Source organism: Papilio xuthus, unplaced genomic scaffold, assembly GCF_000836235.2.
Source record: "Papilio xuthus unplaced genomic scaffold, Pxut_1.1 DF825017.1, whole genome shotgun sequence".
NCBI lineage: Eukaryota > Metazoa > Arthropoda > Insecta > Lepidoptera > Papilionidae > Papilio > Papilio xuthus.
Window position 1 is genome coordinate 4455803 of NW_013533632.1, and position 15915 is coordinate 4471717.

Sequence of the window (15915 nt, forward strand, 5' to 3'; positions counted from 1 at the left end):
AAGACAGAGAGATGATTATGTGGTCTGTATTCAATTCGTCAAATTTTCATGTAGTGAATTATGATGTTTGATTTTAATAAATTCGAGTAACCGGATAAATTGACTTTTTTATTCTGATTATACTCGTTCACTTCATTTTAACAAATCATATTAAGTGTTACTAGCTGTCGCCCGCGACTTTGTTTACACGGATTGAAAAAAATCTAGTAATAATGAAAATATATTGATACTGAGTGAAAATATAATTTTCTTATGAAAAAAAAAATGAAATCAACGAAGTAGTTTTTGAGTTTATTCGGTTATATATAAAAAAAACAAATATTTTCTCTTAATATCAGTGTAGATTAACACTATGATGGTGATATCACTATTCGTAAATAAGATTTTGTGAATAGTTTATTATACTTTCTTGAATGACAGTAGAACAACAGGCTCTTTGTTGTCAAATGCTGAGATAATGTTATTGAAAGCAATAGCCATTAGCTTCATTATGGTCCAGTCAATGTCGCTTTCCATCAAGACGCTGGTCTTAGACGAGAGATATCAAGTTGCATGTTTAGTAATAATTTGCTATTGCATAGACAACTTCTATACATCTCTTTAACTTTAAACAACTATTCATTATGAAACTAATCAATACGAAATCTCAAACATTTTTACTGTTTCACATTTTTAATTAACCTTTTCAATCTACTTTACTTCAATTTAACTAATCTACAATAGATCACGTTTTTCATTCTCCATTGCTATAGAAAACGAAAAGATCTGATCTTTTGTCTTAATAGTTAAGTCTAAATAATAGCGAATAGTTTTTGTTCTTCGTTTGGTACAAAATAATTGAAATAAAATTACGTATCCATTTCGAGGACCGATTGATTTTATCCTTTAGTTTATTTTTTATTTTTTTTGTAACGTAACTGAGTAAAATCAAGTTAATTAAGAAGTATAATTTAAAAAGCGCCAGTAGCCTAATGGTTAAGAGTATGGATATCCGATCGTGAGGTCGGCGGTTCGAATCCTGTCATTCGACTATTGCACAAGGCTAGAGCATAGTTGGAATGGTACAAGAAAAATTAGTAAATTTACAAAAATCTGCTAAAATTAAAAAAAAAAAGAAAATAGTTAGCTGAATGTTAGGTAAAAATCTAGAAGGAAAATTAAACTAGGAACTTGATCCTGGTACATTTAGAAGATCTGCATACTTATTCATAGTTCAATGTTAGTGCAAGAAATCTAACAGGGAAGTTTTAACGATGTAGAAGTTTCCGCTAACGTATCCTGATCATTTTGGCGAAACATACTCGATATGTCCATTGAATATATATTTGAAATTTGGTAGATATTTTATTAGTATAGGTATAATTTTATAATATAAGATTACGAATATATTCCGTTTATCTAACTAACACCCACTTTTGAAAAAAACATGTGGCCATTAGTAAAAAAAAGAATAAATTTATATATATAGTAATACCAATTTATATTGTAATATTCCTTTGTTAACTAAAAAAGTTTTGGTTACAATAAAAACTCTTTTGTTTGTATCATAAGATGGGTTAATCTTTTATTAAGTTAGTTGACTAAGAACTTAAGCACGCCTTAAATTAATTGGATTGTAAGCCATTAGTTTATTAAATTTTATTTGATAACGTACAAAATGTAACTAAATGAACTTTTGTAAACCATTATGAAATATCATCAGCACTTTACAATAAAAAGACAATATAATGTGTTGAAGTCATTAGGTATGTATTTAAACATTTATGCAAAAATGGCTGTTAGAGGTCAGGTCAGTAACAACGCTTGTTTATAAAATCATTAACACATTCCAAAATACAAAACATCCGATTGTGTAAGACTTATGCATATATACTGTGCGCTATGTTTAAAACGTTAGTTTATAATTTTACTAGACTTATTGTAAAATGATACTTAACGACCTCTTTTACTGAATTCTTTGGCTATTAAAACTTTTTAATAAATTATTTTCACATAACTGACGGGGACTTAGTAATAATTTAAAATTTAGTTTTATACATCATAATAATATATAGTTTTAGCTTATTAGTATCTCGCTTAGCAAGTACTGGCTTATCTAGGTTCGACGATGAGGATTCACTTAGAAAGTATAAGTGAATCCTCATCACTGAAATATGCACTGACTTAGATATTACAGCTGCTGATAAAATGCAATTTTCATACCGTCAAAGGTAAAGAAAAAACCGAGATAGGATTAAACGCAATACTGCAGTGTAATTTTATCAGTTACTCTGAATGTAAGAGGCTTTTGATCGCAGTCTCGTCTATTGTTCGAATTGTCAATTGTGCGTTCGATTGAAAGGCTGAGAGCGTAACATTTAGAAAGCGCAAATTGATTCAGCTGGTGGCTTAATCAACTAGACAGTCGTAAATACTCGGTAAGCTACGTACTTAGGAACTATTGTGCTATGATCTTGAGTACCATGGTCTTCGAGTTTGAACCTTTGGTGGTACCTGATATAGTTAAGAAAAAAGTGAAATTTTCGTTAAATGCGTTAGTATATTACTGACAGGTACTATAGTTTAGTATCGTAGAAGACTAACAAATAATACAGCACTTATTACGAAAAGATTGTGTTGATAATAAAACAATTGAATTAGGATTCTATTACGGTATGCTCGGTACCTCGTTTTGTTTGTGAGAACTCGGGGTCTTTATTAACATGTGATAATAAAAGGCTTTATACTCGAGCCTTTAAATTTACTAAATAAAGGGATACATTTTATACTTATGTTAGAGACATAGACAAACGTATTTATAGTAATTACGTATACAGAATATGAGAGTTTGTTTTTATTTGTTTTAGTTATAAAAAGAATGATATCTTTTGCAACAGCTTAACTCTACTTGTATAATAATTACTGTGGGTGTTTAGCGTTACGTCGACTCATTAGCAATCATAAAATTGTTTTAATTTGTTAAATTTCTTATCTCATACTTGAATTGTCTATTTTTTCGGCTAAAATAATTCCGTTCCCAAGAGTTCTTGGTCTAATTAACCACCGGCTGTAACGTGTTGAGTTACGCAAAGCCATTTAATATGTTTATGGTTACATAAGTATGCCACGATAGTTCAATGGATGTAGCCTTCGAAATATACGGCCTCTAGTTCAATTCCTGCTCATACTATTCTCAATTATATTTTTGTATCATCATCATCAGCTCGCTATACCTCCCCATCGAGGGGCTCGGAGCCTACCCTAAGGGGTGACTAGGCCATAGTCACCACGCTGACCAATTGCGTGTTGGTTGACTTCACACATATCTTTGAATTTCTTCTCAGTTATGTGCATGTTGCATCACGATGTTTTCCTTCACGGTAAAAACGTCGAATGAATGTACATTTGTAAATCGGAAATCGAAAAACACATTGGTACACGGCGGGATTCGAACCCAGGACCTGCAGATTGCGAGTCAAGTGCTTTACCTCTGAGCCACCGACGCTCTATACTTTTTTGTATAACAATAAATAATCAGTAAAACACAAAACTATTTTGTATTAATACATGGATTTTTCAAAAAAATAAAATGAAACTGAGTTTTATTATGATAAATGTATTGAATTAAGATTTAATTTTAAAAAGTAGAAAAATTTTATTAGGTAAATCAATCACAAAGCTAGTTTCAGTAATGAATCCGAACTACGTTTGCAATAAATACCAAAGTGGAACGTTGGAAGGTATGCTCGCATCCACGTCGACTAATCTACGGATCCCCTTTCATCTCATGTCGAATGATGCTACACGAATCAATTTCTGTTCCAAAGTTAAATGTTACTTTTGGATTAAATTCAATTCCAGACTTTTTTCAGATTAAACTTATTTACTTCTTTAATGTAATTAGACCTCAAGACTCGATTTTAATCTTATATTATTAAATGGATTAGTAAGATCCAGACATAAAGAGACAGAAAATCTCGAAAGCGTCTCATCTTTCGATCAGCACTCAACTAAGGTCAGCCACAATGTTATTTATTACTATCTGTCGCCCGGGATTTAAATTTTTTTATAATGTTTTATTCTAGTCAAAATATGAGGGCAACTAACAACTAAAACTAAATGTCTTATCATAAATATAGATAATTAAACATCAACAGGTACATACTGAAGTGTATAAAATTCCGTTATAGCATTTATTTACATTAACTGATATTTCCACATAAATAAACATTATAGAATAATCTGGTAAATGTTTCGAAAGGAAATATAATAGTTTTGTACTTGTATTTAGTGTAGTGGCAATGTAATAAACAGAGCGTATAAAAACCAGATATACAAAACTAGTATAGGCCAGTAATCAAAATCAAATCAATATTCTACGTTACTTTTAAAACTCAATAATGCTAAGTATAATAAATAAGTAAAGTATATTTATTGCTCAAAGCAGAAGACGGTTTAAGATGTCATTTATCGTTGTCATTTTCTAAAACAGAATCAATTAAAAACAAATAAAAATCGATAAACTAATTTAGAATAATTTTCACAAAGATCCAATGTAAGTTAATTTTTTTATCATTTTAATTTTTTCTCAGTGAAATATAGTTACAGAAAAGTGTACGACTAGTGACTTGAGATAGTGGTAGGGGATATCATTAACCCGCTTACATCGTCATCGTGCGAGCTGCTGTGCGCGAGTCCGCTAGAGAGTATGTGAACACCGCTGACATAGTTTAAACTTTCTTTATTAACTCATTGAAACTTAGCCGATGAGATTTTTTATATAAAATAATTTACTGAAAGAAAACACATTACACGCAATGCCATTGATTATAGTAATAAACTAGTGGTCCCTACCATTGTCACAAAAGTGGACATATATATATTTTTTTAATTTTATGACAATTAATATAGCCTATATTTCTCAGGGATAATATAGTTTATGGTCATGATGTATGTACTTAGTATAAGATACAATAATAATTTAACAAGTCAATGTACTTAATAGAATCGCTTTGTACATCGTAAAACGTTAAATTTATAATGTTAACAAACAATTTTCTCGTGTGAAGCATCAATGGTGGCGTTTCGACACAGCTCTCGTTTCGGGCCTATAAAAATAGTCGAATAACAACAGAAGTACCAATGACGTTCCTCATTCGCGCTAAATTCTACGTAACTGTGTTCTTGAATTTCGTAACTATGAGTCATAATGTATAAAAGAACCTTTGAGACAATGAATCGTTATTACGAATCCCAATTATTTACTAAAGTTCCAGTTGTGTTATTTCTAGAAATAAAATAAATTCATATCATATTTTATAATAAAATTGAATTTTTTATAAAATAATATATAATATATAAATAAATGAAAAGCAATTGCAAGAAACGTTGTTTTATTTATAATGGCCAACGTTTATACTCTTGGAATGTAAGTAGTATTTGGTTCTAGGAACTTGGCACGGCGGTGCTTGAATTTTTCGGATGATTCGTTCCGAATAACACAAATATAAGAGAGTTATCTTTTAATTTTAAAATTCATTTAAAAAAAATGTTTATTTTATCTTTGATAATTGTGTACAAAATTGTTGGTATTGTGTAAGAATTTATAAAGGTTTTTTTTACTTTACCTGGTAAATCGTCTCTTTGATAGTTTGCAATAATTTGACGAAGATAGAAACTATTTCAGTAATGTGCATCGTTCTAACTTCGATCATCGTCGTTATTATGTACAGTAACATAGTTGAAGTCTTTGATGTAAGCTTGTGATCGGTATTTCAGTTAGTTTATCGCCTTGCAGGATTTAGAGCATATCGTTTGAATTTCTATAACTTTCAAAGATTCCCTTTACGGATTCTAGTTGAATTTCTCGAATATACTTGCTCGAGTGTAATCGGAAAATCATAGAACGATTTTAGCTATGTAACAAGGTCGACTTATAACATTTTAAAAAGAGAACTAAACAACTTTGTTTAAAAAACAAATAGTAATTCCTATTAGTAATATTTAATTCTATCAGTATAAATTTTATTTCTAACTGTGGGTTTGTGAGATGGAAATTTTCATTTAAAACATTTTAACTATGTTTTATGAAAGATAATGTCGGGAATGAAAATATGTTTTATACAGAGATTTTGGTCTCAGAAACCAACGGTAATTGTTTTTCTGAACTTCAGATTGCATCGCATTTGAGTTCATGCGGAACACCTGTACAAATTGATTTCGAGCTCTCGCAAATCGTCGGTATCGAAGCGCCATTAATATTGTTGGTGTATATATTCTGTCTATTTCACTACATTATAATATTTTACTTTAGTATTTTGCGATTTTATATCTTATACTAAAATAATTTTTCATATGTTACATAACATATTATTTACCAATGTGCCAGTTTTCTAAAGATAAACATCTCTTTATATCATAGAACATTCCCAAATGTATGGGACAATCGCATTTGCTCATCATATCAACTTTACATTTTTTCATAGTTTGTGATTCATTTTCTTATTAGTGCCATTAACCTAGGACCTACTAACTTCCTATATAGAATACGTGTTAAAACCTCGTTAAAAATCTTTTAATAAGTTTTATGAAACACTAATATAAGACTTATTAATTAGTTAAATATTATTTATTATCAGTAACAGCGAATTAAGCTTACCTATTGTTCCTGGGAACCAGGCGCAGAGTGGGTTCCTTTGAAGATCTGTACTGCTGTTGCCTACACGTATTTCTAGGTCCTGAAGTGGCTGATGACCTGAAAGCAAATTTACTAATTAATTATATCAATATTAATAACCTAAAAAAAATTCGTTGCTGATTTTGACAAAAAAAAATACGTTTAATGAAACTTAACCTTGTATTTGACCGAGATAAATATTTCGACATTGTTTTACTAAATCTGTACATTTTTTTGCTTATGGACTATACATAAGTGCGCTACTTTTACAAGAACTTATTTCATGAAGCGTTTTTAAAGGTTACAAAAATTAAATATTTTTATAAAATGAAATCTTTGAAACTTCAAAAATCTTCGCTTAACTTGAAAGAAATATGTCGGAATATTCAGTCACCAAGTACTTGAATTTTAATAAAATAAACATTTCCCGTAAGTCTCTCAAATATTTCATTTTGCAAGCAACCAACAGGGACGCCCGCCCCGCACAGCATCCGAACGCCGGACGTGTCTCCGTTAGTAAAATGAATTCTGTCAAAGCAGAACATCTTCTTTCAAGACCTTCGTATAACGTCTTCGCAGAGCTTCGCGTTGGTTCACTTTGTAAAATATTAAGCAAACTTGATTACCTATTTCGACATTGCAATTTCGTGTTCAAAGAGCAGCTGGATTTTAGAAAGCAACAAAGTGTAATAACGTGCAATAAAGTCGGCTTATATTTGCGATAGTAACACTTCAATAAAAATATCTACTGACATATTATTGTTACATTAAATAATTACATTTAAATTCCAGAATAGATTACGGGGACAGTAGTTTTTTTTAATATATTTTGTACTTGGAACTTCTCTGTTTTAAAATTACCTTTATAAAACGTAGAATTTTAAATAGTAACTGCTAGAAATAATAACGCGCCTTGTAATGTAGTCGTCACGTTTTTGTGTTTTCCGCCTTGCACTGTTGTCGTGGTCAGTGTGAAAGTGTCATAATAAAGTGATTGGTTTTGCAACACACGATACCTGCACATGATGTGTACGGTCAGCCGTGTTGCGAGTTTGCGACACCACATTGCCCCCTCGACTGGAACGAATCACGCTTGCATGTGCGACATCGCATTTATTTTGTATAAAAACTATTATTGTGAATCACTCACGAGGTTAATGTCTTATGTTATTAACCAAGAACGTACGTTGACGCTTTGAGCATCGCAATCATACGCAATCGATCAACCTAAGTATTTTTTATTTTATTTATTAAAGACGACTTACAACTAACTTTAAAATATAATTAAAATCTAACAGCTAAATAATAAAACTAAAGGCTAATTGAAAGTAGCTATAGATAGTTAGAAATACAGATTATATTGAAATCTACTCCCTTTTTTTTTAAATTACACAATATATAGATGAGAAGGGATTTAAAGGAGCTCCAAGTCCAGAGCTGGGTGGAAGTGGCGTAAGCCCTCAAAGTCTCTTGACGAGTCACTTTAGGTCATAAAACAACATTTATGTAATGTTTAGATACCTTTAATAAATTATGGTAGAGCATATGTCGTCTATCTATATATGATACTAATTTATTTAAGGAATATTACGTTACTTTGCCTTTATCTTGTTATTAAAGTATTTTAAATATGCAAGAGTAATTCGCTATGCTAGTCTTATTTTCTCCGTATTTTTAACTTTTCCAGTTCCTGCAAGAAACAAGTCTTTGAAGTGGAGTCAGTCTTCACTTCAATACCGTACTTATAAACATTTGATGCGATTCCCGGAGCTCGATATTTATTCGAAGTGTTAAGTATCTCGTCATAAAACTTAGATATTTTCTTCTGCGCTGAGTCGTCAGGGTGGTAATAAAACTAAGCTTAATATAACTTTAAAATATAACAGATCTGCTCTTTGAATACGTTTTTTTAAAACTGTACCATTTTATTACCAATGCGACAAACGATATCATAACCAAAATACAACCAAATTTTATTTATTGCACGATAAGATAAAAGAGGCTGTGTAGTAATGGCTCCAAGAATATTAGCAGCAACAGGATAACATAACATTCATAGCACCCATAGAGGCTGCAATTATGGATTTGAATTTTGCGCGCGCCTTGCATACCTCTCTGTACGCCGTGGATACCTAATTGTATAAATACCATCTGTATTTATATTATACAACTAGGTATCCATGCATTGTTGGTTACAGGCTTCTAATACCGCCTCTCCGCCTCTTTATAACCTCAAATAAATGAAACTTACCACAACATCCTCTGGTTGTGACTCTGACCACTTTGACAGCGTAATGACGAAGCAGGTCGACTTGCCACCATGGCGAGGCCTCGCGCTGCGTCTCCGTGCATCTCTTGCCGTCATGTTCTGTAGTCTTCTCACCATCGTTGCCGTTGGCCGCCGCACCTCCACGGACGGTTGTCGATTGGTTTGCTGGTTTTCTGAAGGCGACGTTCGTACCTGGATAATAAATAAATTACAATATGCTGTATTGTTATCGATTTGTTGAATAATTTACAAGTAAGAAGAAGTACAGATGGCTCATAATTCAGTTTCCTTTTTGACTAAAATATAAGATTTTGGTGTGGTTTTATTTTTGAGATTTTTTATTTTCATACGAGAATTCAATATTTGCTATATAGCACCGTATTCGAATAAGTTTTGACATTTAACTAATATTATAAACGCGAATGTTTGCAGGGATGGATGGATGTTTGTGACTAGGCATCTCCAGAACGGCTGCATGGATCTTTCTGAAGTTTGGCATGGATGTAGAACCTACTCTGGAAGAACGCCCGGACGGAGTCGCGGGTGGACAGTTAGTCTGTAAATATTTTATCTGTATGATGTAGGAGATAATAATTATTTGTAATATCAAGAAATAATTTTACAACGCTTTATTTCATTATGGACGTTAAGTTATTATTTCTGTTAATATTAAATTAATTACTGAAAGCTTAATATCAATTACATACTTTCATCAACAAATGCCAATCCAAATGAAAGCAAATTAAATTAAATGTAGACAGCCCTTTTAAATAATTATTAATCTTATATTCGCAATGTTTTGAGAAATATTTGTTAAACTCGTTTGTTTATTAATTAAATATTTCATTTTACAGATAGTTATTTGATCTATTTAAGGGTCGCTGTACACGAACAGCTTCAGTAGATAGCGTATTACAGCACCACAATAATAGCTTGCGGGCTGTTGCCGTCGATATATTGATGTTTGTGTACGACGGCCCTAAGTATTATATTGTATTAAAAAGTAATTTACGAAAGACACTTACCACAAAATGGCGGTTCAGCAGTCCAATCGCCTCTCAATGTGCACTCCCTCTGGTGAGCTCCAAACAGCTCGTAACCATCGTCACATTCGTAGGTAGCAACAGTTCCAGGAGTGATAGCTGTGTCATTGGGTAATGTTACCCGTGCGTTCGGCGGTACTGCCGGGTGGCCGCAATGGCGTTCGCCTGTAACAAATATTAATTTAATACCCAACAATCAAATTATTCATATATGTGATAAGTTGTCGCTCGCGACTCTATTCGCGGGGAATTTTAATTCGGCAAAAAACTTAATAACTCCATCCATCCAAACTTTAAACTTTTTATAATAGTAACAATCAATTCTCTAAGTGAATGTTAGAATTATTCTATATTATATTTATTCTGTTGGCTTGCCTTAATAAATAAATAAGTAAATTCTTTAAATTAACCTTCTAAGTTGCCTTTATTGAATAGTGATTACATTCGTTAGTGTATATTGGCAATCGTTGTTTTTCAGCGAGGATGTACGATGAACCGAAGTGCTTTGTAATTAATTAAAATCGAATTGCGTTTAAACGATATAAATCTTTTATCGTGCGATTGACAGAGCCATTGCGCATGCTAATGGCTGTACAATATTGTAATATCTGTAACGCGTGTCGGCTGTTGCGCGGAATACGGTTAAAGAAAGCGCACTTATGTAACGCACTTTAGCGATACATGTAACGATATGTGCCGCAACGACGCCGATGCAATTCCACTTCCGATGTTTTATGCATGCGTGTTATTTGGTCATTATACTATTTAGTAGAAAGTAATGTTGAGATCAGATTATACATAGCAAGCACGAATTATGTTGGATTTACAACGACTAAACTCTCATAAGAAGACGCATCAGTCGTTATAATGTGAACCAATGTTTTTTCTTATGACTTTTATTTGATCACTCAATCAGTAGCGCTTTACTAACTTTAATAGTCGTAAGATATTTACAACATTAATTAAAAGCCAGTTTAATATTTAGATGGATGGATGTTTGTGAACTATCTCCAGAACCTCTGCAACTTTAGTTTAAATAGTTTAGCAAGAAAAGGCTCACAGTAGATTAAGATTAAGTTAAGATACTGTTTTTCTTTAATTTTATTTAAAACTCATACTTACCTTAAAAGTCGTAAGTATGAAAGTGGAAATAATTGATGAGAAATTTAGATAATCCATTAGAAATGTTTTAAAACTTTTTTTTGCAAATACCAAAGAAAGTCAGTGGATTGAATTTCGAAGTGACTGATGAGAAATATTTTTAAATCCGATTGAATTATTATCAGGGGAAATTTTACTTTTTATACCTTACCGTACCCTTATCTTATATATAAAATTCTCGTGTCACAATTTTCGTTCCCATACTCCTCCGAAACGGCTTGACCGATTCTCACGAAATTTTGTGAGCATTTTGAGTAGGTCTGAGAATAGGCCAACATCTATTTTTAAATCCGCGCGGACGGAGTCGCGTGTGACAGCTAGTAATGTATAAATGTAAGTTTAATCAGAATTAATTTATTTAATATATTAGCTGCATACTAATTTAACGACATTAATTTAGATTTTCCTTTCCAATAAATATTTGATGCCCTTGTCAAATATGAGCGAGCGCCTGTCAGTTTCCCAAAATTAATTTGCTATAAACAGCATATGATTTGAGAGGTTAGAACGATTTTGTCCCGTTTCTATATTTTTTTAATTTCCTTTGATTATTATTAAATGGAAATGAAAGATTTTATATCTTCTTGCTGGTCATTCAGCAAGTCTAGTAGAATTATGTTTTATTTTATTCTTATGGTTTCTTTCTTTACTTGTGTTTTTTATCTACTTTTCATATGAATACAAATTTTCTGGCTGAGAAACAATTGTGGGAAAGACACAAGTTACGAAGTATATAAAATGTTGGTTTGCACAAACACATCTGGGCATTGGCCACATTGCCCATATCACCGCGGGCAATTTATATGTTGAAATGTAGCTCCGAGCAAGCACTGTTTACGGCATTTGGATGTGAAGGACAGCGTGGCATTTTGCTCGAATTATTCAGTCGGACGTTAGGAAATATAACCAAAGTTTGTTGCGCCTGATTTTGCAACGAAAATTATTCTAAGCTTTATTTATAAGGATTTTTATAACGTTTATAAATGTACTAATATTACCCGATTTCTTACGTTCGGACATACTTCAAATTGTAAAGGCGAAAGAGTGCTATAAAACTTTTCATTCTAATACAATAATTAATAGTTCGAATAGTTTTAGAATAAGACTAACGGCCATCCGCGACGTCGTCAATGCAGATTAAAAAAAGTATCCCGCGTGCATCAGCCACCTTTCCGTCCAAATGACGAAAAATCGCGGCCTTGCGGACAAACACAGACAGAAAAGAAATTAAAAAAATTGTTTTACGTTATCAAGTATGCAAATACGTCATAAGTTCGAAATACTTTTTTTTTCAATGCTACATACAGACACTCAAATGTTATTCATACGTATAGATTAATTTAATACGCACCGAGATATGAGGCTTAGAGGCTATCGATTAATTAATGTTAGGCGCTAACACTAATTAATACTGTAATTGCAATTGGTAATTCTCTAAAGCAGCTAAGCAGTATTAGTCTTAATGCAACGTTAATGAAACCAAGATAATACGATAAAATTAAAACTAAATTAAAATTAAATTTAATCAGACACATTTATATTAAAAATAGCAAAAATAAATCGTATTTAATGTACAACCAATAAATACAAAAAAAATTTAAATATACGTAATTAATATTTTACTTAAATATTAGGGACGCCATATGCGGACCGCTTCAAGCCGGTATACCGAAGTACCGACAGATTCAAGCCGTCGGTGTATGCCTTTATTCATTTCAGCAAAGGTTGCAAACCGCAGACCATGAATGGCGAACGTCAACGACAAATTGTCCAACGCCGACTTTGCAGCTGCCCGTATATGACAGCGCTAACGCGCTTTAATCGTTGCCACAAAATTGAATTGAATTTAAAGAGTCGATTTACATTTTATTTTGTACGTAAATTAAGTTGAAAAGGTTTGCCTTATACAAAACCAGTGCATACGCTATGAAAGGTTATCAACTTTCAACTCCTACTATTCGAGGAGATCGGCTTCTGTAGATTTAAGACATCTTAAGATATCCTTTTTTTGCAATCTCCATACAACACCATCTAAGTAGTACTGTAAAATTGCCAATTTTATAACAGATAGACGTTTTTGTTTTTTTTAATCATGGTAAAAATTATTTTTGGGAATATTTATTCCCTATTCATCTTATGAGCTATTATTATAATTTTATGAACAAGACGCGTGCTCATTAGGATAGATTGTTAAGGGTTGTTTGCTCGACTGTTAAAATGTGATCGTAGACTTTATACATACGAATAAATACTATTTGGTTTCACATTCATGAAACTAGACACTATTTGTAATTTGAATAGCGTATTGAACATACGTAATTTAATTTCACAATATAGTCAGTACTAATCTGTAGTACCAACCACGGCCAAATTCAAACCGATTACGTGTTCGTGTTTCATTTGGAATACAGACATTGATGTGGACGCAACAACGTCAACTTAACATTCGGCACATATCTTGACGAAGCCTTCGTTCGAAGACCGATTGTCCGACTTAGATTTCAAGACCCTATTTCGAAGAAGAAAGACGCGCATTAGCCATTGCCGAAAACTATAATAATGCATTAACTACAAGTTTACAGAGCCGAAAACAGACGAAAAATCCTTAAAAATAGATTGGATGCTGAAATGTTCAATGCGTCAGTACAGTACAACAAGCAAAGCCATGTCGATAACAGCATTTCGCTTTGTGTACGTTATAACGTGAAGTCACGTCAACCGTGTTACGGCAAACGTCAAGCTGACGGCTTGTGAGCTTTGATATTTGCAGTTAAACGATGTAATGTTTTGCTAGGTTAGAGAATCAATAAGCAAAATTCAAGTCTTCGTTTCAATAATCTCGTAACCCATTGAACAAAATTAATAACTTCTACGAGACCGCATAATCGTAATGAAAATGTTGTGTTTGGAGTCTTTATTGCTAAGTATAAAATATTGCTAAATGTCTCCTGAACTAACATTGATCTCATACTTACTTGTTAATGTCGAAAGAAGAACATTGAAATTATATTCAAAGTGAAAATTCAATACTATTTTTTATGATTATCACAACCTTATTTTTTACAGATATATTAAAGAGTATAATATTCCTAAATTTGCTGAGACCTTAGAGTATACAAAGGTTAAGTTCGTATTGAAAGATTAGAAGATGCTATAAAACTAATTTCTTATTTGAATTGATGATGCATTGTTGAATAAATTGAATCAAAGATTATTTGAAATCATTCATTCGTAATAAAAGTTATTTCTCGATAAGGCTTCAATTTATTCTACAATATAATATTAAGATATCAATAAAAATTGGTTACAGTACACACAGATTATTCTAGAATATAAATTATTATTATAAAGAAAAAGAATTTTTATTTTTGTATGTAACGAATAAACTCAAAAACTACTGGACCGATTTCAAAAATTCTTTTGCTATTATAGAGCTACATTATCATTGAGTAACATAGGCTACATCTTTAACAAAAAATTATATTTTTAAAATTCCGGGTGAACGAACTCGATGATAGAAGCTCTAGAATGAAAGTAGGTATAAATTTTTACTGGATTCTTCCTATCTATTTTATAATCTTAAGATTTTAAAAATCATTCTCCTTTAAATAATCTTTGTCTGCCTGACTCTCGTCAACTTCAAAAAAAGTGTTATATTTTTATATCGTATTATTACCAAATTTATTTTACTCAAATTCACTGAAATCATTCTACGCGAGCGCACTAATTGCGTGCCAATCATAGGCCTTTTAAAGCTAAATTTTTTTGTTAAATATTTTAATAATATTAAAAAAAAATAGTTATTTTTTAATTTTAAATTTTCTTTTTCTTACAAAGTTGTCAAAATGCCAAAAACATGAATATATGGACAAATTACTATTGCGTTGTAAGAGTTTTTGTATTACAAAAGCATTTTAATTTAATCGTAAATATGAGTATGTTTTTTGTATAATGGTTATTTATTGTAAGTTGGTCTGATGGTTAACAGAAGCAGGTCGATAAAGTCACGTCCCAGCTGACGAAGCGTGACGACTTCGAATTTACTAGTTACCAGTCTATCGATCGGATACTTGTTAAGTTTTAGTAAAATTTTCTATATAAAGAATTTATGTTAATTCTCCTGTTTATTTTATGTGAATAAATAATTTGATGACAAATTATGGGAAATAATTTCCTTGTATCGTAGTTCAAAATAGTTACAAATATTTTTTAAATTAACACGAATAAAGAGTACGAGAGCACGAGTAAAGAGATATAAATAATGAAGCACATAATATTTTTTTATATTAAATTAAAACTTTTTCAGTGACGTGTATACTAAATTTGTAACTAAGTAAAACGACAAAAAACGTTAAGGGTGTATCAAATCGCATAACAAAGGCCATGAGGTTTCAACAGCAGAAATATATAAAAACATATTGACTCTCTCTTGTTAAAAACTGATCCAGCAATGTGTTTTTGTATAGATGTTTCGCTAGTGGAAACAAGGTTAAGTTGTCTCGCGTCTTTTGTTACATGAGCTGCACGTCAATCTCGAGGACAAACCATGTCAGCCAGTATATATGTATTATAATATTATACTATACTGATATTAGTGCGTTTAATTACCAGATTAGAACAATAGGCTCTCACTATAGACCTTAGGGTGACTACAAAACAGTTTAGGATAATAATAAGAGAAATTACTGCGCAAAATATCAAATCTCTGGGCTCAGTTATCTGAGCTATGCGTGGAAATACAACCAGTCAGTCAAATTCACTGTATCGCAAATTAGATTTACGTAATT

At 31.7% G+C, this 15915-nt stretch overlaps 1 protein-coding gene across 1 annotated transcript in view; it reads right to left on the minus strand.

The window, feature by feature from the left end:
• The window catches only part of fw (CUB and Sushi multiple domains furrowed), a 55678-nt gene that overhangs the window by 16404 nt on the left and 23359 nt on the right, over window positions 1–15915 (minus strand). The window contains exons 2-4 of the mRNA XM_013323951.1: window positions 9950–10132; window positions 8907–9116; window positions 6638–6733 (exon numbers count right to left, since the gene is read on the minus strand). Of these exons, the coding sequence (XP_013179405.1) occupies window positions 6638–6733; window positions 8907–9116; window positions 9950–10132 (489 nt within the window). The remainder of the gene's footprint in view (window positions 1–6637; window positions 6734–8906; window positions 9117–9949; window positions 10133–15915) is intronic.